A 23,348-nucleotide genomic window follows, 5' to 3' on the forward strand; every position below is an offset into this window, starting at 1 on the left:
TCTTAAATCATAACTGAATTTATACTCACTCTGCTGGTTTCACTAGTGCCTATTCCTAAGAAGAGTGACACTAGTCCATGGATCCTCCCACGGGAACAGCACACTGTAATAAGAGACGCTGTCAGGCACATAAGGACTTCTTTTACAGAGTTGTTGAACATCGAAGTGTTTGAAAAAGATATTTTCAGTCCAGTTTTCATAATCAACTTTCATTTGTTAGGTACGTGTTATTTGTGGAGACTGAGAGTAAAAAAAAAAGATTAGTGTAAGATATTATTGGTAGATTTGATTAAATTAAATCATAAATTGTTTCAGTCCGAGACAAAAAGACAACTTTTAAGTATATAAAAATGGATCTCATCCCATTTTTAAAAAAACTTATATTGATAATAAATTAGTTTTTATCATTTGTTTTTGTGTTTTGTTAATGTTTTGTTAATATTTTCCGTCACCAATAACCCTGCCTGCAAACGAATTAAATTGATGATGTAAACCATGCAGGAGAAACCCAACAGAAACAACTAAATTTCTTTGTCAAATAATAAAGTTTGAAAATATGTTGTAACTATACATACTGTCAGTTAATATAGTTCATAATGTTTAATCAGAAAAAATGCAGATAAAAAAATGAACAATTATGCTTAACTTTTTTGTGTGATTACAACCAAATAATATAGCTGCGAGCAGCGATGCACGGCCAAGCTATATTATTTGGTTGTAATCACACTAAAAAGTTAAGCATAAATATATGTATATAAAAAGCCGGTGGCACCGGCACCCTGGTGCCTTTAGGGTTATTGTGCACGACGTGCAATAACGTAACCCCGCTTTGACTGTCGAAAAGAAGTGTGCTGAAGAGCTTGCATCAGTGTGGGCTCTGCAAAAGTGCGCATCGAGGGCACATATCAACCACAAAGTGCGTGAACAACCTTCTGAAAGGTCAGGTCTACATCCAGGTCTACATCTGCCGTGTGTTTACATTATAGTAATGAAATTTGAAGCAAATCAGGTAAAAAATAAGAGGGTGATTTCAAAGTATTTTGAAAGATACACACTTCCTGCTGCCAGTTGGAGGTGCTATAACCGGGGTTGCGGTGCCACCGGCTTGGGGCCGTAATCGCTGCTCGTATTCGTAGCTATATATATTTATAGATAGATAGATAGATAGATAGATAGATAGATAGATAGATAGATAGATAGATAGATAGATAACAATATATACAGTATATATATATAATATTTATAGAAACACAGAGAATATTACTTGTTTTACCTGATTAGAATGCTACCTTGAAAAACATTCAATTAAATTAATTCTCACCCAACAGAGAAATCCCCCTGCCCTCCCCTCCCCTCCCCACACAGGATTGTCCTCAAACAGAGCACTAATCTGTTTATTTTTAAGTTACACATTCTACAATTGATTAAAAAAGAAACGTCAAAAGTATTTTTAGTCAGTATGTTATTTTATATAGAAATGAATTATTTGTAATTTTGCAGCAAAGATCAGCAACAGGAGTCAACTTTCATTAATCACCAGAGTGAAGAGCTGACTGAAAAGATGATGACGGAATATTTTGTGTAAAAGCGCCTTTACTTTCACCTTTATATTAGCGGTTTAAAAGCCCTCGCTGGTGTCACACATCGATTAACCGGTGGGAAAATATCCTCACAGCCACATACCTAATATATTTATATATAAATACAATAGCCATACCTGATAAAAAAGTTTAATGTACTATGTTAATATCATTTTGGACACAAGAGGTTGTATGTTGTGGCCTTATGTATGATTTTTTTGTTTAACCACATAGCACTAAATAGCCTGTTTTAAACTTTTTCATGCTACTTGAATTGAAAAACAAATAGAATAAAATTAGTCTAGTTCTAATATTTGTATAATTCTATATAAAAATAAATTGTGTATAATTACATTTTTAGAAGATATGAGACGTTTCCTGATTTTTTTTTTTACATAATCCCTCGCCATAGCAAAACCGTTTGAGATGTTCAATATCCGTTAACAATTGAGCATCTTTAATGTATTTTCATCATGTTGAAAAAGGTTGGTGGGAATAAAATAAACCACTTAAGAGGAGTAAGTAAAAATGTAAAGGCTGGTTTTGCTAAACATCCACATTCAGACCAAAATAGCCGACTTCCTGTTGGGCTGGCTTAAAGTAGTTTGGCCCGATGAGATTTATATGTGTACCGAGTTTCATATTATTACAGGCAAGTGTGTTTGATTTATAGACCAAATTTTCAGACCAAGTTTACGGACCAGGTTAATTAAATTAGTAAACTAATTATATAAAACTATTGTCAATGCACCAGGCTTGTGCACAATTCAGAATTGAATTGAGAATAACTACTGCATTCCAATTCAATTCTTGAATTTGAATTTATGTCAAAAACAGGAACTAGAATTACAATTCGAATTTGAATTAAAGGAAGCAGAATTACAATTCAATAACAATAATGAATGTTAAAAGCTCTAGTCACAGAACAAATAATTAAGTTTGATTTATTGTAATTGTAATTATGTTAACTCCATTTCCCAGAATTTCTTTTGTAAATCTTTACGGAATTTCTTTTTTTTTTGAGGTGGACATTTGTATATATTACAACAAAATGTATGCAGGGTTGAAGAGTGACTTACCTGTAATGAAATTATGTTATTGAATTACAAAATGAATGTAATTGTATTTAGTTGCATTACTGAGGTAAAATGTGTAATTAAATTAGTTACTAATCAAATTAAAAGGAAATTGCTTTACATTGATAAAGTAATCCAAATAAAGTAATCTAAACCACATTTATAATGGGTAACTTATAACAGTGAGCAATTACATTTCCAAAGTAACCTTCGTAACACTGAATGTAGCACAGGGCTAGTTGTAACACACTTGTTTTAAATACTTCCACACATGCCAGCATGACAAAACTTGGTGTATTTACTTGTTGCCATTTCAACACTATAAAGAAAAAATTGTGCCAAAATTCAGAAATCTTTGTAAGATATCACTGAACATTTATTTAACCATAGCAAAAGTACATTTCTTACTTAAGATAACTTTTTTTTATCTCTATTTCTCTCTATTTTTTTGTTTAATTACAATTAGACAAATCTGATATTATTTTAATCTCGAATCTGTTGTTTAACAGTTGATATAGTTCTTTAATGCTTCGCTAGCAGAAGACACTAGCAGGGTTTAAACCCCAGTTGTGCAGTTGGGGCGTGCTGTAACACTGCGTTACAATGTGCGCCTATTAGAAATACAATATTAGTCTATACTTTTATGAATGAATTGTATTGAGAAAACATGAGAAACATGTAAATAAAGACCGAGAGTCAATGTTCAGAAATTATTAATTATTATTTTACAACTATGATGCTGTGTTTTCCCGTGTGTTTGTTGTCAAACTCAAAAATTAGTTTATTTTTAATTATTAAAAAATGCCATTATTTTATATGAAAAAGTTAATAATTGTATTTTATTAAGAACATATTTTGGTTTGACTTGTTTTTTTTATTTTTTATTAGATCAGATAGCATTTTAAGCTGTCATTATGGTGACAGCTTAAAATGTTACAATGTACCCCACCCTTTGGGGCATGTTGTCACATTTCAACATTTCTTTCAGGGTAAATCAAGAAAAAAGTATACACTGTATTAATAAAACAAAACCACATAATTGTACTAGACATGTGGGAAATTAATGTGGGAAAAAATAAATACTCTAAATAGATTTGCACAAAGTGAGAAAGTCAAAAAGCGTTACGTTGTGCCCCGCTCTCCCCTATGCGAGATTCAACACATTCTTTCTGTTGTGTGACTCTGTGGAATTTCTTTGAATTGCCATGAATTTAATTCCACTTCCTGTCATTCCAATTCCAATTCCAATTCAACTTCCTGGGGGGCGGAGTCAATTTAATTCAAATTCCAATTCATGAATTGAATGGAGGCCAATTCTGAATTTTGCACAAGCCTGCAATGCACAACAATTAAACTGGTTATATGCCTTTACTTTATATATATAAAAAAAAAAAAAAAAAAAAAAAAAAAAAAAACGTATTTAAAAAATACAAGGCATAAGACATTTATTTTCTTTTTTAATGCAGGCCAAAACACACAGCAGTGAAATGGTTAATCACAAAGTTACTTGCGCTTCGCGCTTGATACTTGCGTTTCAGATCGTTAAAATAGGGCCCTCTGACAGCGACAGACAGTTCATTCGAGAGAGAGAGAGACGCGCTCGCGTTCAACTCCAAGCCCAGGAAAATCAGTCTGATTCGGCTATAATGAGCCAATATGTAGCCTATGTCAAATCCTCAGACTTGACAGACTGATGGGCGATCGGCGATGGCAGCAATCTTCCACTAAACTATGGCACGTTTCATGTTTTCACCATGAATGAAACTGCGAAATGTCTTCTTTAATGTGAATTTTACATAAAACGTTGTTACTTTTAATAAACCTGTAGCCTATATATTTATTATATTTACAAATCACTGACTGGGGCCTCTGGAGAACTCAGAACAACTGTTAGCATAAAGTTTAAGGTAGGCTACATATATATCTTACTACTATGCAGATAAACTGTTCATTCGTCATTACATCACTTTACCTCTGTCTTTATCCACAATTCTCATCTTCTCTTTTGGCACTGCATCTATAATGCTAATTTATAATGTGTCTAGTAAATTCGGCTATCCTTCACAATCGGGAAACTTTCACCGTGTCTAGATGGCGCGAGCTGCCAGGCCGGTTTCTACGGGGTGCTTGCGTGTGTTAAGCGCCCTCAAACGAAAGCAATGCTGTCTACATTGGATGCGGCGAGGGGCGACGGCGACGCTACACAACACATTACCAACAGTAAACTGTTCGCGCGCGCTCTCCGCCTCTCGCTATTTGCAAGAAATCCCTCTACAAATGTAGCCTACGCAATGACGCAAATTTGCAGTGTTGGGGAAGCTACTCTGAAACTGTAGTTTTTACAAGCTACTCGTAAGTTAAAGTAGTTAAACTACAGTCAAGCTACCCTTTTGGAAAAGTAGTTAGCTACACTACAAGTTACTATCAAAAAGTAGCTAGCTACATTGAAACTACTTTAGCTTTTTTTGAACAACGTATATTATAAATAACTGAATAAGTGTCTGAGGAATGTTTTAAGTAAAATATTTAGTGTTTAAAACAATGCAATACAATTATGATTTCAAAGAGTATTGTTTTATTACACACAACACTCAAATCTCAGACTGTTTGTCAAAAGTGCTTTTATATTACAAATCGAGTGAAATGCTGTAATTATCTGGCTGCCCACACAAATGTTGGAAGTTATGGGAACGCACTGCAACATATGTGAAAGCTGCTCCTGTACCGCAGGCTACGCACTGCACACGCACTGCACACGGAGTATGTGTGAAACGGGCGTTAGCCGCAAAATGCGTGATTAAACAACAGGTGGCGGTAATGGCAAAAAATTAGTTTGTAATCTAACAAGAAGAAGAATATCCTTGCATCGCGCTTATTCGCGAAGGCTCGACAAAACGCAATGTAGCTTTTGCTCGCGCCACACCGCTACTTGCTGCAAAAAGTAGTTAGCTACTGGAAAAGCTACACTGCTTAAAAAGCAACTGAGCTACTGCCAAGCTACTGAAAAATGTAGTTAAGCAATGCTTATTATACAAAAGCAATGCTTATTATACAAAGCAATAATAAGCAATGCTTATTATACAACCCAAAATATTTGCAACAAACATTTAGATTAAAACATTCATAATAATAAATCAATCTGAAAACAATCTCTTTAAGGTAAACACATGCAAACCACAGAAATACATTTGAAAACTGATAGAGATAATAATTATGCAACTTATCAAAGGGAAAAAAAAATACGTAGGATTAAGAAGCCGTTAGAATTATTTAGCAAAGCACCTGAAAAAAAATGTCAGTATAGGCTACTAGAGTTAAATGAGCAATCATAAATTAAACATACTTAATCACTCTTTGTATTTGTATTGCATATTCAGTTTTATTCTAACGAAACAGGATAGATTTCCCGCCACTCACAAATACTTGATTTCAGTGAGCGCCTTGCTCTATTGTGATGTCATAGAACGTTCGCTGAGACAATAGAGTGCAAAGTTATCTTGCAACTTGTAGCGAGTCGGCGAGTGATGGTGAGTAGGCTGCTTTTTACTCAGGGTTTGGATATTTGAATTTTATTTCATAATTGCATTAGTCAGATCAGATTAGACTCTACTTAAACAATAGAATGTTATTGACTCGATGCAGATAAATGACGATATACAGTGGTAGGCCTAATTTGTGTGCACAATTTAATATGTAAATTGGGTTTGATGTTTTTAATATAACGCCAGCTATTTGTTGATTTGCTCCCATACACATATGATAACCTCCTATATTCTTGATAATTAATGACACATTATTACATAATCAACACAACACATTAAATCAACAAATGATTTAAACATTTATGCACATGGAGAGCTCCATAGACATTATCTTATCTTTTCAATCTCTCTTGCTTTGAGATCCTTTACATTGACAAACTTGCAGATCTCATGACACATAATGAAAGCTGATTGGCCTTAATGGTTATCTCTGTATCTCTGACTGTAACTGGTATGCAAAAAAGGAGGTAATTTTCATTTGGACTCCTTATGCCTTTAATTGCCATTTTGGACAGACAAATGTCCATTTGAAAATTTATTCTCATTGGTTTGTTAAATGGAGTCTTTATTGCTGTCATCCTCTTCTATTCGTGCAGTAAATAAAATGTGCCTTGACTACCAGGCATGATAGACATTTTATATACTAGTCCAAAGTGCCCGTGCAAAATCAGTTTTTGTGTGTGTTTTTGGTAATTGTTGGTTTGGTGTGTTTGAGTGCTCATTGTTACAATTAAACAGCAAACGTTCAGTGACATTTTTAATTGTGCATGGTAGAAAGCAAATACTGATATTGACATTATGACATACAATAATTATGGAAAATTGAACCATATATATATATATATATATATATATATATATATATATATATATATATATATATATATATCATTATATGTATCTTAGTTGACCACATTAGTAGTTAAATTGATAATTTATCAATTAATGAAGCTTAATTGTTAATTTTGAATAGATTTGAAGGAGGCTTTTGGACTGGACTCCCTTGCCTCTTCTGATTGACAGCCATGGGCATACACTGTAGAAAATTAATTTTTTCAAGTAATTTGATAAGACAATCAGCTTCCAGGTTTGTATGTGTTTGCTCAACTCATCTCTTCCATTTCTCTGTCTTTCACAGTGTTTTACAGATAGAGATTGCAGAAAGTCAGTATTGTTCAGTTCTTTAGATATCATCATATCCAAAATCAATCTGAGTATGGCAAGCTTTCCTATCGGTTTTACTGAGAGTGCAGAGCAGTCCTTAGGTCCTGAACTCTCAGATGAGCTCACCATGGCCCTTGCTGCAGGGGAGTGGTGGGCTATTATGGAGGTTTCAAGTCCCATCTCTGAGGAGCCAGAGTATTGCGACTTCACCTGGCCTCCACGCCCCATATCCCTGAAGTCGACGAAGCAGTGGAGCCAAAACAAGACACAGGGAGCTCCTGTGCCCACCAGGTCCCAACAGGAATCACCTGTGCCTGTTGGGTCCCCACAGAAAGCACCTGCGCCCACTGGGTCTCCACTAGGACCACCTGTGCCCAAGTCTCAAGATTGGCGAAATCTAAATTTCTCTGAGCCTCTTAAGCAGGAGCGGCTGCATCAGCAGAGAAAGTGGAGGGAGAAAAAGACAGAGGAAGCACCAGTGGCTGTTGAGCCCCCACAGAAAGCACCTCTGCCCATAGCATCTCCACTAGGACCACCTGTGCCCCAGTCTCAAGATTGGCGAAATCTAAATTTATCTGATCCTCTTAAGCAGGAGCGGCTGCATCAGCAGAGAAAGTGGAGGCAGAAAAAGACAGAGGAAGCACCAGTGGCTGTTGAGCCCCCAGAGAAAGCACCTGTGCCCTCTGGGTCTCCACTAGGACCACCTGTGCCCCAGTCTCAAGATTGGCGAAATCTAAATTTCTCTGAGCCTCTTAAGCAGGAGCAGCTGCATCAGCAGAGAAAGTGGAGGCAGAAAAAGACACAGGAAGCACCAGTGGCTCTTGGGTCCCCACAGAAAACACCTGTGCCCTCTGGGTCTCCACTAGGACCACCTGTGCCCCAGTCTCAAGATTGGCGAAATCTAAATTTCCCTGATCCTCTTAAGCAGGAGCAGCTGCATCAGCAGAGAAAGTGGAGGCAGAAAAAGACAGAGGAAGCACCAGTGGCTCTTGGGTCCCCACAGAAAACACCTGTGCCCTCTGGGTCTCCACAGGGAGCACCTGTGCTCAAGTCTCTACAGAGACCATCTGTGCCTGCCCCAAAGCCTCTGAGAGGGGAGCTGCTGCAGAGGAGGCCTCAAGCGTCTTCTCAAGCGAATCCACAGGAAGCGGTAGTGCCCTCTGGGGCTCCGAAGGGAGAAGATATGGCCCCAAGGATCCCAAAAGGTATGCTTGTGCATTCGGGGACCACACAGGGATCACTTGTACCTTCAGATTCCCCCAAACTGGGAGAAAGCCTCAAGATCCCTAAAAAGCAGAGGCAGAAGCAGAGGGAGCAGAATATCCCAAAGGGAGCTTCTGTAAGTCTCATTCCATCATCATTTTCAGATTTATTCAAAAACAAACAAAAAAACATTGACTTCAAATATGTTTCTATGTTTTCTAGGTCCTCTATTCAAATCTTTTCATATATTATTTTTAAACTTTAGAAAGATATGTTTAGATTTAGTCTAACAAGCACTCATTAAACTGCCCAACATGATTATATTTGTTTCTTCAACAGGGCAATGTAGGTGTGTGTCAGCCACCTCCAAAAAATAAAATCTGTGTGGATATTAACAAGAAGGTGCAGCTGAATACTAAACCGAGGAGCCCGGATCGGATAAAGACTTCACACCTGGATCAGAGCAGCATTCCTCCCAGGTCCCAGATGAACCGGAAGAGAGCATTGGTAAGTTCCCTCCTTTTTTCAGATTTAAAAATGTAAACACTTTAATAATTTAATACATGACTAGTATCATATTCTTTTCAGTTTATAGAACCCTCACATTGACATTGTAGAAATACACATGTATTATGATTTTCTCTAAGAATCACTCATTAAATCTGGTCAGTGTGACATGATATGTGTGTTCCTTCAACAGGACAATGCAGGTGTGGACCAGTCACCTCCACAAAAAATGCCCCGCTTGGCAATCAAAGTCAAAGACCAGGAGTTAGAACCAGGCAGCTTTAAGAAATTGTGCTATATTTATGCAGCATATTCATAAATTTTTGTAATGTTTTAAATGTTTAATATATATATATATTGTTTTGGCACATTTTGCATAATAAAAAAATATACACTCACCGGCCACTTTATTAGGTACACCTGTCCAACTGCTCGTTAACACTTAATTTCTAAGCAGCCAATCACATGGTGGCAACTCAGTGCATTTAGGCATGTAGACATGGTCAAGACAATCTCCTGCAGTTCAAACCGAGCATCAGTATGGGGAAGAAAGTTGATTTGAGTGACTTTGAACGTGGCATGATTGTTGGTGCCAGAAGGGCTGGTCTGAGTATTTCAGAAACTGCTAATCTACTGGGATTTTCACGCACAACCATCTCTAGGGTTTACAGAGAATGGTCCGAAAAAGAAAAAAAATCCAGTGAGCGGCAGTTCTGTGGGCGGAAATGCCTTGTTGATGCCAGAGGTCAGAGGAGAATGGCCAGACTGGTTCGAGCTGATAGAAGGGCAACAGTGACTGAAATAACCACTCGTTACAACCGAGGTATGCAGCAAAGCATTTGTGAAGCCACAACACGCACAACCTTGAGGCGGATGGGCTACAACAGCAGAAGACTCCACCGGGTACCACTCATCTCCACTACAAATAGGAAAAAGAGGCTACAATTTGCAAGAGCTCACCAAAATTGAACAGTTGAAGACTGGAAAAATGTTGCCTGGTCTGATGAGTCTCGATTTCTGTTGAGACATTCAGATGTTAGAGTCAGAATTTGGCGTAAACAGAATGAGAACATGGAACCATCATGCCTTGTTACCACTGTGCAGGCTGGTGGTGGTGGTGTAATGGTGTGGGGGATGTTTTCCTGGCACACTTTAGGCCCCTTAGTGCCAATTGGGCATCGTTTAAATGCCACGGCCTACCTGAGCATTATTTCTGACCATGTCCATCCCTTTATGGCCACCATGTACCCATCCTCTGATGGCTACTTCCACCATGTCACAAAGCTCTAATCATTTCAAATTGGTTTCTTGAACATGACAATGAGTTCACTGTACTAAAATGGCCTCCACAGTCACCAGATCTCAACCCAATAGAGCATCTTTGGGATGTGGTGGAACGGGAGATTCGCATCATGGATGTGCAGCCGACAAATCTGCGGCAACTGTGTGATGCCATCATGTCAATATGGACCAAACTCCCTGAGGAATGCTTCCAGCACCTTGTTGAATCTATGCCACGAAGAATTGAGGCAGTTCTGAAGGCAAAAGGGGGTCCAACCCGTTACTAGCATGGGGTACCTAATAAAGTGGCCGGTGAGTGTATATAAACTGTGTTTTTGTTTATATATCCAGGACAACACATGAATTAACATGTTATATAAAAATGTGCATTTACTTTTTACTTTTGATATTTACAAACTTTTAAAAACAAGTACTTCTTTACTTAAGCAAAAATCAGTCTTTACAACTTTTATTTGTAACGGAGTAAGATTTGACTACTCAAGTAAGGAAGTTGTGTACTTTGTCCATCTCTGCTTTCGGCCTGATTTTTGGTGGTCTGTTGTTTTTAGTCTTAAATCATAACTGAATTTATACTCACTCTGCTGGTTTCACTAGTGCCTATTCCTAAGAAGAGTGACACTAGTCCATGGATCCTCCCACGGGAACAGCACACTGTAATAAGAGACGCTGTCAGGCACATAAGGACTTCTTTTACAGAGTTGTTGAACATCGAAGTTTTTGAAAAAGATATTTTCAGTCCAGTTTTCATAATCAACTTTCATTTGTTAGGTACATGTTATTTGTGGAGACTGAGAGTAAAAAAAAAAGATTAGTGTAAGATATTGGTAGATTTGATTAAATTAAATCATAAATTGTTTCAGTCCGAGACAAAAAGACAACTTTTAAGTATATAAAAATGGATCTCATCCCATTTTTAAAAAAACTTATATTGATAATAATGGTTAATCTAGCCCCACTCCCCCTCCCCCTACAAACACACACAGACAGGCACAGACACAGAGACGTAGGCTCAGAGAGAGAATGACCACATTCAACCCAAAATATCTGACTTTCTGTTGGTCGGAGCTAATGATTCTAAATTAGAAAGTTGTCCGGCTTGAGGAGTACAATATACGTTCTGAGTTTTGTTACTGTAGATAAAACGAACCCCCCCACTTTTGACTAAAGGTGGCACTACTAAGCCCTCACCACGCCCGTTTCGGAAACTTTTCACGTCTACTAGCTAATAAATGTAATGTGTCTGTCGAGTTTCATGCAATTTCATGCATGCTAAGAGTCTCAAAAGCATCAAACAAGAATATTAAAGTTTGATGCGTTGCCAGTATCTAAGATATCAATAATCCTTCACAGGTCTACATCTGGCGTGTGTTTACATTATACACATAAAGTTTGAAGCAAATCGGGTAAAAATAAGAGGGTGATTTCAAAGCATTTTGAAAGTGATACACTTTCTGCTGCCAGTTGGTGGCGCCATAACTTTGACTCACAATAGTCACATCCATGTAATCGGCCTCTTACAATGAACACACTGCTGAAGTTTCATCAAGATCAGTTAATGTATGAAGAAGTTATAACACACTTCCTGTTTCACGTTTCTCGCCATAATTTTGTTTCCTCACCACGGCAATTTTTCGTCCTCTATGTCTTGACTTCACGCTGACCGAGTTTCGTGGGATTTGTTTGAAATCTCTAGGAGGAGTACTTTAAATTCCATTGCATGCGTTTTCCAAACAACCCTAAATTGACGACTTCCTGTTGGGCTGGCGTAAAACTTAGAGCATGAAAGTTGTTTGGCTCGAGGAGATCTATAAGTGTACCGAGTTTCATATTATTACATGCAAGCATGTTTGATTTATGGACCAAGTTTTTGGACCCCGTTCCAGGGGGCGCTGTCGAGCCACCCTGCCACGCCCGGGTACCAACTTCAGCCCGGCCCTGATGGCCGCGGGTTCTGATCCGTGTGCAAAGTTTCAAGAGTTTTCGAGTACGTTAAGTGCCACAAAAGTGCCAAAAAGGTAGTAAAATAATCATTTTCCTAAGGAAAACAATAGGGCCTTCGCCTTTTCAAGGCTTGGGCCCTAATAATTTAACTAAATTATAATTTCATAGCAGTTGTACACCATAAGAGTGCATTACGGGTGTAAAAGAGTGCACTATATAGGGAATGAAATGGTTTAGAATTTGAACAACACTGCAAAATGGCTGGCACACATTATTGTATGCATCACATGGAGAGATTTAGGTTGGACTGACTACTGTGAATTAGTTTTATTCAGTGTTAGAGAAGTTAATTTGAAACTTTTGTCAAGCTATAAAGTAATTTAGCTAGTCAGGTCCACAGGTTGTGAATCTGGCCTTGCAAACCAAAGCTTCCCAGTTTCATTGGTAAGAAAGAGTGACCCTGTAACTGGAGAGTTACTGAGATCCGTTTTCATCACGTTGTGGCAGACTGTCCTCAATGGTGCTTTTGCCATCCACAAACTATTAAGAGATGCACAGGTTCGGCACAAAAAAAGGTTCATGTTTTTCTAGAACTTTGATGGAAATATAGTAAGGTCAAAACTATGGTCCAAAAAAGTAACTACACCCCACCCCTAGTTTTCCTGGCTATAATAACAGGAAATGATGATCAAGTGAAAATATAATAGAAAAATGTTGTGACCTTCAAATACTTTTAAATGCTATTTTTATTCCAGAGGAAACACTAGTTTTGACACCACCCAAGTTTAAACATCTGCATTTGTTTTTTACAGCCCAAACTGTTAAATAGGATACAATGACAATACAAAACTGCTCATGGGTAAATTCATTTTTATTCTTTTTAGTCATACAGATCTCAATCTTTAAGATAAGTTTGCTAAAACAGTCTATTTGTCAGTACAATACGACACTGGTTTTTGGACTGCCATTTGATGACAAACCCCTTAACAGATCAAATCTGCTCACTTGTCCAGGATTCCATATTTGGAGTATGTTGTGTACCATCACATTTAGGGCCAGATTTACTAAACAGGAAAAATTAGCATTACCATAACGACCAACGCAATCTACTAAGGGTACGTTTACACGACAGCGATATGCTTAAAACATTTTCCCCTTGTGTTTTCCACGTGCAGACCATAGAGGTGCAGACGTCACCTTTGTAAAAATCTGGATCTGTGAAAACGACTAAAAACTCTGTATTCTGCTGCCAGCCATTAGATGGCGATGAAACACTATAGATTCAACACGTAATACGTGGGCATGATGTCATCGTTTTCAGAGATTCGTGTTTTTGTTGTTTACACAGACCGTTTTGAAAAACTGGCTCTCTTGCCCATTTTCATAAATTTGCATTTTATGGGCACCTGAATGAACGGCCAAAACGCATAAAACGTTTTATGTTTTTAGTTGAAAACGGTGTCGTGTAAACAGCCCCTAAAGGCCCTCGCACACCGAGTCTGAAATTCACGTTCGAAATTTTCGCACGTTAAAAAATAAATACGACCTCACGTTATGTCAATCACGCTTGCACACTGCCTTCGAAACTTTCGTCCGTCATAAATTTTTTTGGATCCGGTTCGATTTTCTGCGTTTTTCGCATCAGTAGCAAGCAGTTTGAATGGTGTTTTGACAGTTCAGAGCCACCGAATCACGAATATGAAAAAACGCATACGAAAATTTTGTACCTTTAGAGCAGCGCAAATTAGCATAAGGTCGCAAACTAGCAGAGCCGCTGATAAAAGGGTGCGGGTGATCTACTGACAGCACAGGTGCAAAATGGGTTAAAACCTGCTTTTTTGGGCATTAAATCATGGCGAAAATACCAGTAAATTGACTAGCACAGACCTTAGTGAATCACCTTGCATGATTCATTTAAATACTCTCCACCCATGAATTTTGCGTCTGAAAGGGAAACAGGGAAATCGTACAAATGCATATGCAATAAGGTCAGCTGCAAAAATAACCCTGTCCATCCCTTTCAGCGCAAATTTTTTAACTGCGTGTCTTTAGTAAATCCTGACAGTAGTTTTTTAACGCCAAAAGAGGGTTTGCACTGTTGCAAGCCGTTAGTAAATCTGGCCCTTAGTGTACAAAATGTTGTGTACCAAAGCAAAGTTTTCCTCCTATCTTATAATAAAGATCTGAGGTGACCGAGTAAACCAATGAGTTTTAACACAGTGACAAACAATTAAATTCACATATTTTTTTTATGATCAAATGACACAAAATACAAGTTATTAAAATATAAAAAAATATTTGGTCCACTTAGAAAATATTTTTGGATGACACAAATACCTTTTGCATGCATCAGTTTTGGATATCTCTGCCAAAACCCCGTCATTTGATTCAGCCTGTCAGGCACAGCCTATCATTGTTGAAATAGACAATGCAAAAAAACACATTGTGCTTAAAGGTTTATTGGCGTTTACCCTATGAAAGCATGGTCAGTATTTGAGAACACATGTGGCTACAGTCATGCTAATGACCACCAAGCTTAAATTAATATAAATGACACACAAACACAGTAGATTCAACTATAGACAACTCTAAAGTATATAACAGACAAAATACTGAATGGGAAAAGCACAGTAAGCACTTTGTACATCATGTTTGATTTCAGTCTTAATTGTGGTTGTTAGTCCCTTGTTGCCTGTTACATATTGGCCACTTTAGGACTCTCTTTGGCCTGGCGCATTCCATAAAGCCACTTGATCACTCGAGCATTTCTTTCAATGACGGAAACGCCATAAACAGGACGTTCATCTTTTGCTGCTTCTTCTTCCTCGTCTTCACCCTCAGCTGTATGCTCGGATGCTGGGGCACTGGCGCTACGAAGACGTGAAACGGACACAATGTCAGAACCTGGTGTTCCCAGCTCCTCTAAATCCAATGGGTCAAGGCCACAGTAATTAAAGAAGCGCTCGAGCTCTACCCCGGCTCGTGAAAAGCAGTCGCTGACATCAGATTTTGAGCGCGTCAGTGAAGGACGCTTCCTGGAGCTTGTTGAGGAGAGCCGAGTGATGGCTGGCGATGGTGGGGACTGGATGTCATTTTTGGCTAGGAACGAATCAACGGAGGTTGGAGTATTTTGGGTCGGAGAGGTACACGATAATGGTTCTGTGTTTGGTTTTATGGGGAGAGGGCCAGATGGGGATTTAGAAGAAGGTGAGGTTTGTGCAGCACAGTTTGGTGGTTTAATAGGTCCTCGGTTGACGTTTGTGACATTGTAGAGCCTTTTGAAATCAATTGGTTGCTGATTTTGCTGTGTGTATGGTCTAAGCAAGCGCAGAAGTTTTATCGGGACCTGCGACGTGGACAGTTGGACCTGTGAGCGGTTCTGTAGCTGTGGTCTACCGACCATCCTCATTTGAGGTAACTGCGGTCTGACATCGACTCTCCGCACCGTCATGGTAGGACATCCGTTAACCCCAGAGGCTTCTACTACAGCTTTTCCTTGACTTGAAGTTGACCCGACAGAAGGTTCTTCCAACTGACTTTTTGTTGGAGAGTTGGCCTTGCATGTGTCTGTAGCATCTTGATCTTTCCCAGTGCTGTTGGTTTGTGTAGAAATGACCGGAACGGTGGTATCGCCGACTCCATCGATCAGTTTGCAAAGATGTTCCAGGTTAAGGGGTGGCGTTTCGGACTTGGTGGGTTTTACAGGGATCTTCCTCGATGGCTGTTGAGCAGCTTGTCCACTCTGGTTGTTGTTGGAGGAACAAGTGACTGGGTGCTGCTTTTTCAAAGCCACCTGTTGAGTCTTGACGTACTTGGCCTTGTCTGCTTCCAAACGTTCCACCGCACTTGGTTTGCGTATCCCTGGGGATGATTTGACTGGACAACTGAGCTCTGGGTTGCGACTTGGTGTGCCAGGAGTTGCAGCCAGCTTTATTATTCTCCGTGGAGAGGGCTGTACGGCGTCATTTGACATCCTTTGAAATTAAAAACTTCAGCGGTTTTATATGGTTTCTTATTTCCTGCACTGGTTTGCTTTGAAGTAGATGAATGGACTTATTGCCAGTATACTTCCACATTAACACTTTGGATACCTGGGGGAACAGAAATGATTATGACAAACAGACAATTGCAAAGTATGGCTAGACATCATACTAGACAGCCTACTGTTCTATGCACACACACTTTTAACAACATTGTAATGATTTCATAAAGTAGAAGTACATTTGCCGGGGATAATGGGAGTGGTGCTTGACTGCATAAGTCAACAACCACAATTCTAGGGCATTGTGGGTTGGTTACCAGAGCATTGTTTGGGTGGTTTCTTACTGGCCCAAACCCACCCCCAAGTCTCTATTCAGTGTGTTAAGTCTGACATCATGCAGCACTGTTTCCTCAGAGCACAATAGCAAACAATTAACATTGCTAATATACACACACAGTAATATACACTCACTCACTCACTGTAAGCCCAGAGAAGGTAGTGTACACTAAGTTTTTAAAACCTTAGTTTAAAGGTGTGCTATATATGAAGTGTAATGGCTGCTGAGAGTAATCTCAATTTAAACGGAGTAAAGAGTCATATTGATATACTAGGGGTGGAACGGTACACAGAAGTCACGGTTCGGTTCATACCTCGGTTCAGACATCACGGTTCGATACGATTTCGGTACAATGGAGTTAATAGCAAAACAAAAATGCAGAAGGCTTTTTTTTATAAATGTCTTAAGCCTTGTATTTTTTATATACGTTTTATTAATAAAAGGCATAGAACCAGTTTATTTGTAGTGCACCGACAGTAGTTTTATATAATTAGTTTATTAATAAAATTATTAAAAAGACGAAAAGACCATGATATGTTTGGTAATTGTACCTGAATGAATTTAAAATTAATTTGCAATTTCAGATCAATATATTTGTTTTCCTTCATTTTAATTAACCCTAAGTTTATTCTCATCTGAATGATAAATAATTGATTTCCGTATAAAATAATACTACCATTAAAAACTTTTGTTAACAGTTGTAGGTTACAGTTTGACATGAGTTTAGAGTGTGACAAAAGCACAATGTTGTGTTTTATTGCGAGTGTACACAAATATAAGTAAACGATTTGCCGTTTTAATGATGTCCTGTATGAAAAAAAATGACGGAGTATGTTTTTATGTTTCCACTGTTCGATCGCCCGTGCCTCTCTCACACACACACACTGTTCGATTCGCGCGATTCTCTCTCTCACACACTGTTCGATCGCGCGATTCTCTCTCTCACACACTGTTCGATCGCGCGATTCTCTCTCTCACACACTGTTCGATCGCGCGATTCTCTCTCTCACACACTGTTCGATCGCGCGATTCTCTCTCTCACACACTGTTCGATCGCGCGATTCTCTCTCTCACACACCTGTTCGATCGCGCGATTCTCTCTCTCACACACTGTTCGACTCGCGCGATTCTCTCTCTCACACACTGTTCGATCGCGCGATTCTCTCTCTCACACACTGTTCGTTCGAGCTCTTCTCCTCTCTCTCTCTCTCCCTCTCTCTCTCTTCTCTCCTCTCTCTCTCTCTCTCTCTCTCTCTCTCTCTCTCTCTCTCTCTCTCTCCTCTCTCTCTCTCTCTCTCTCTCTCTCTCTCTCTCTCTCTCTCTCCTCTCTCTCTCTCTCTCTCTCTCTCTCTCTCTCTCTCTCTCTCTCTCTGTTCATTGCTGCGTTCACAGTCACACCAAGAGCAAAATGTATCGCTATTTAAGAGGTTTTTATTTTATTTTTTATTTGTACCGTGTATTCTCCGTGCAAATTCGTGCACCGAACCGTGACGCCCGTACCGTTTCGGTTCAATACGAATACATGTACCGTTCCACCCCTATGATATACAAGGATTCATATGGATAAATGATCATAACATTTTGGCCAAATTGTGCAGCCTACAAACAAAGCACAGCAAACATTTTCTACAAACAAAATAGAAATTATATATTTTCTCTGAATCACGCAGCCCTAATTCGACACCTCACAACAACCAGATACGCAAGTGCTTTTCCACCATCAGGCCAAGCGGTTCTGATGAGTAACGGAACCAGTAGCATTTCCATTAGAACATGATTCAGTATGGTATGATATAAACTCTCCCACAGATTTCCTAAGCATGGATTGCTCACTTTAGGATAAGAGAACTGTACAAGTTGAACCGTTTTATACCTGCTATACAGACTACGATTTCGGCAGTCCTATAAGATCATTACAAATCACACTGTACAACATGTATGTAGTCTGTACGATGATGACACCTATTGAATCGTAAGCTACGACGCAAATTAGTATAGAAGAATAAAACGTCATCAGCATGCGCTCGTGTAAACAAATAGAGCAAGATTAATGGTGCGTGCACGTGCTATGGTAATTATGGTAAATACCAAAAGCCGACATGGAAAATGCACATGAACACCCCCTCATGTGGTATTTTCCACTGGGCAACTCGTAGAATATTTTGATGCACGAGTTGCCGAGATGAGATTACCTTTGACCTTTTCAAAATGGCGGAGAGCAACGCAAGAGTTGTGAATGGTAAAAATATGTACTATTCATGATCTAGAAAATATACAGCATATTATTTACTGTTTGAGTTTTGATAAATCATTTTCTTGCTGTAGCAGATGACTTAAGCAATCTAAAATAGTTTTAGCTAAATAACAGGTCTGGATCTCCATCTTTTTACCACATTACGACAACAAAAACACTTGAACGCAACACACTGGTAAATACCAGTTCACAAGTGGAAAATATCATATTTTCCATAGCACGTGAACGCACCATGATTGCACTTTGGCAATTGTGTTTTTTTTATGTGCGCTGTAAAAAAAAAAAGAGAGGATGAAGCGAAAGAGAAGAATATGGATGCGGTCATCATGGCGAGGGAAAAGAGGCCAACTTGGCATGTCAATTTTGCAAATGAAGCTTGAGGCAAGTAGTTTTAAAGGGTTAATTCACCCAAAAATGAAAATTCTGTCAGTAATTACTCACCCTCATGTTGTTCCAACCCCGTAAGACTTTCGTTCATCTTCGGAACACAAATTAAGATATTTTTGATTAAATCTGAGAGCTGGATCACTCCTCCATAGGCTTCTTAAAGCCTAGTGCACACTACATGATTTTAAAACGTCGGGCTGAACTGTGCGGTTCACACTACATGACTTGCTCTCTGTGAAATCAGGAGTATTCAAGTTGTTGAGCTATTCACACCACACGACACAACGTGATTGATCCGCAACAGGAGGTAACGCACTACACGAGTTGACAACAACTCTGTCACCCTACGATTCTATCTTGTCTACAAACCACGTTTTGTCTCGAAAAATCACGCGATAAAACGAACCGGAAATGACGCGAAACAGCACGCGCGCTAATACCCAGCGAAGAAGACGAAGAAGAACACAACACACGAACATGCCTTGCTCTGATTGGCTGTAGCTCATGACATCACGTGAGCTTGAGTCGTGCGACAGCTCTGGATATCTAGCATGCTAGATATTTTTCTGGGCTCGGCGACGCGTCTGCGAGCGTCTTTGATGCGTTGTTGGCTCTTTCATACTAACAGATTGGCGAGCGTTCAACGCCCGCTAATCCCCTGCGATAACACCCTGACCTGTCGGCGAGCTCAACGATTTGCAAATCGGGCTTAAAATCATGTAGTGTGAACTAGGCTTAAGGGATCGAAACTGGCCGGCCCAAAAGTTATGAAAGACATCGTTAAAATAGTCCGTGTGACTACAGTGGCTCAATCTTAAGTTTATCAAGCGACGAGAATACTTTTTGTGCGCAAAACAAACAAAAATAACGACTTTATTCGACTATTCATTTCCTTCCCTGTGGGTCTCGAGTGAGTTCACGTAGTGAAATTACGCAAAGCTTCTAGGTTGTACGTCACACGCATCACACACATGACCAGCGTCGGCCAATAGTGAGCCTACGTGTGACGTTCAACCTAGAAGCTTTGCGCAGTTTCACTACGTGAAATCTCAAGGCCCACAGAGAAGGAAATGAATAGTTGAATAAAGTCGTTATTTTTGTTTGTTTTGCACACAAAAAGTATTCTCGTCGCTTGATAAACTTCAGATTGAGCCACTGTAGTCACTCGGACTATTTTAACGATGTCTTTCATAACTTTTGGGCCGGCCAGTTTCGATCCCTTAGAAGCCTATGGAGGAGTGATCCAGCTCTCAGATTTAATCAAAAATATCTTAATTTGTGTTCCGAAGATGAACGAAAGTCTTACGGGGTTGGAACAACATGAGGGAGAGTAATTACTGACAGAATTTTCATTTTTGGGTGAACTAACCCTTTAAGTTTTAGCACCATGTCGTGTTGATCAATACGTCATTTCTTGTTGCATTTTTATTGGCTAGTCAGTAGACGTAGGTGGTAGCAGCAAACACACTGTGAGATGATCATACTGAATTTCTGACACTGTCAGAAAATTATCACAGGCTAATTTTGGCAAGAGCGTGACAATGGCTGTCTTTAAACCTCTCTCACTGTATGACGTAGGACCGTGTATGAGCCGTGACCACAGAAATCACCACGATTGGTCATCTTTCATCTCGGACAGCCCAAAATCATACAATGTGTACCAGGCATTAGTAACTTATGATAAAATCCTCATTTTGCAGCACAACAATCGAAAAAACCCAACAGTGTCAACAAGCCCAGATCAGAATAGACGCCATGACTCAGTGGCAGTAACCGTTTGGCCTGATGTGTTGAAAAGTAATATATGAAATTCTGGTCTCTACATATGGCTCCAGTACTTGCTTAAATAAGTCTATGGGATTTTCCCCCACCAGTTTTATCACATGCAAAATGAGTTTAATTGCTTAGAAAAATAATAGCACTATTAAAGTTGTCATTCATGGTCGAAGAACAAACAATGCAGGGTGAGTTATGCTTCCAAATTAAATACTTGGGGTTTGATCAAATCCCTAACCCAAAGTATATGAAGCAATAGTAATGGTGATACTAGCTTTAGCAAACAAAACTAATGAGCTCTTTAGGCGGCTGATGTATGTTCCAGTATGAGTTGAAACCATTATGAAGCCATTCTCAGACTCCATTAGCAGTGGCTAAAAGACTTCCACTTTCTTCTAGAATATTGATGAAACTAACATTCACTTAATTGATTTTTTAATTGAATACTTCCTTAAATAACTGTAAATCACGCTAAAGACCCATTTCAGTGTGACTCCATTTAGCAAACCATCCTGACTGATATGAAAACATTCATCCAAGATTGTGATACTTACATGCCCACTAGGAATGTGACACTGAAGTCACTGGTTAACTCAAGGGACTTTTTGTTTCAGACTGGATTTTTTCCCCTCAATTTTGTTAATAAATGACAGCAGTTTGTGACAGACAGCAGCTTTTATCAATGAACTGAAAATACTTTCACCAGCTCATTGACTAAACGTTTATCATTCCTTTAACATAACAGCCAGTGCTCCACCTAAGGTTAAAGTGCACTGCATGCTCTATATCATTTCCTGTCTTTTACAATCTCTAACATTATTCCCATCCTCTTTGCTCTCCCATCAATCAGTCAATCTTTCTGACCACACTCTCCCTATATGTCTTCCAGTTTTACACACAACAACTGGTTAGAAGTCAAGATAAAGTAAATATGAAAACAATCCCTCAAGGCAAGAAAAAACAAGATCAACATAAATAAATGGAACAAGATTTCACTTACGGATTCCAGGGACACGATACGGCATGTCTCTACATGATCCAGGATTATGTCTAAACAACAGTTACAGGGAATTAGAATCACACAAATAACAAAGTGAAGCGGTAAAGTGTATAGCCTCATTGTTTAAAGGTATAGATAGCATTGACACATACATAGACAATACACAACCAAAAACACATACCTGTGGTTGCCTCACTAAACTCAACAGCAATGGTTTCCTCTTTAATTGTAAAGTTTGAGTCAGGACAGAGTCAGAATGCAGTCAGCAATGTCTTTAGTGTGTGTCAGAGAGCAGAAAGCAAGCAGGGCAGATGGTGCACGCGTGTGTTTGAGTTAAGGAAAAAGTAAAACTTGCCAGACCGGTTTGATTCTCTCCCCAAACGTTCCTCCTGCCCTTTTTCTTGTCCTATCCAATCAGAAACTCATTCCCACACCAGGAAGTATGTGCCAGATATGCCCTCAGGGTCACCTGATCACAAAAGGAAAGGACCAACCTTTTCCTTGAAACAATTCTCTCATGGCACTTTTTGTCTGTGATCTCCGAGCGTTGTTCTATTAATAGAGAAGAGATAGTTCGAAGCTGCGTGACATCAAATTACCTGCTAGTCAATCCTCTTCGATGATACAACATTATTTTTTGTCTGTTTAGGAATTCCTATTTAAAACAAACAGTATATTTTACCATATATATTTATTTTCCTATTTATTTATAAAAAACAGAACTAGGATAATGAGAAAAACAATGCTGGTAGGCCTACTATATTTCTGAGTGCTATTTATAGACATTGTAGCGAAATTTACATGATAAAAAATAGGATTTGAATGTAATCGTCATTTTTGCTTAAACAGTAGCCCTAAAAACGTACTTTTAAAAAATAAATAACATATTGTTCAGGTTCAAGTGTTTTATTTTTTCTCATTCAAAGACATAACTTTTGAAAAGCTTCGAAAACTTATATTCAGCCAGAAAGCATCTTGAAAAGAATATAAAACCATCACCATGTTGTTTATAAAAATACAATTTTAGCATACAATCCTTTGATCTCTATTTTGCAGCACACAAAGTGAAAGTCATGTGTCTTTATTTAAACTCTCATTTACACACGGAGAGGTTTGAAATGTCAATATTTACATATAATACAGTTGATGAAGAGACGGTATGTTATGTTGTGATACGGCCATGTTGACTTCTCTTACAGTATATGCTCAAATACAATAACTCAACAACTTTGTGTTTGCATTTCAATAAGTTTCACTTAGTTAAACCTTAAGCAAGTGCAAATTACATAGCCGTTTC

At 38.8% G+C, this 23,348-nt stretch overlaps 2 protein-coding genes across 2 annotated transcripts; one reads left to right on the forward strand and one right to left on the reverse strand.

Annotated features, from left to right (window-relative positions):
• Positions 1-7,414: 7,414 nt before the first annotated feature.
• LOC130081782 (basic salivary proline-rich protein 1-like) lies at positions 7,415-9,391 on the forward strand. Its single transcript, XM_056246485.1, has 3 exons — positions 7,415-8,701; positions 8,905-9,072; positions 9,266-9,391. Exons 1-3 carry the CDS (start codon positions 7,415-7,417, stop codon positions 9,389-9,391), a joined length of 1,581 nt encoding a protein of 526 aa, XP_056102460.1.
• A 5,367-nt stretch (positions 9,392-14,758) lies between these two features.
• fam110a (family with sequence similarity 110 member A) lies at positions 14,759-22,416 on the reverse strand. Its single transcript, XM_056246833.1, has 3 exons — positions 22,233-22,416; positions 22,052-22,101; positions 14,759-16,406 (listed from the first exon to the last, which is right to left on the reverse strand). The coding sequence occupies exon 3, from the start codon at positions 16,286-16,288 to the stop codon at positions 15,011-15,013; it is 1,278 nt and encodes a 425-aa protein (XP_056102808.1). The 5' UTR covers positions 16,289-16,406; positions 22,052-22,101; positions 22,233-22,416; the 3' UTR covers positions 14,759-15,010.
• Positions 22,417-23,348: the final 932 nt, after the last annotated feature.

The sequence above is a fragment of the Rhinichthys klamathensis genome, unplaced genomic scaffold (genome assembly GCF_029890125.1).
Source record: "Rhinichthys klamathensis goyatoka isolate OS25496 unplaced genomic scaffold, OSU_Roscu_1.1 h1tg000040l_1, whole genome shotgun sequence".
NCBI classification, from domain to species: Eukaryota; Metazoa; Chordata; class Actinopteri; order Cypriniformes; family Leuciscidae; genus Rhinichthys; species Rhinichthys klamathensis.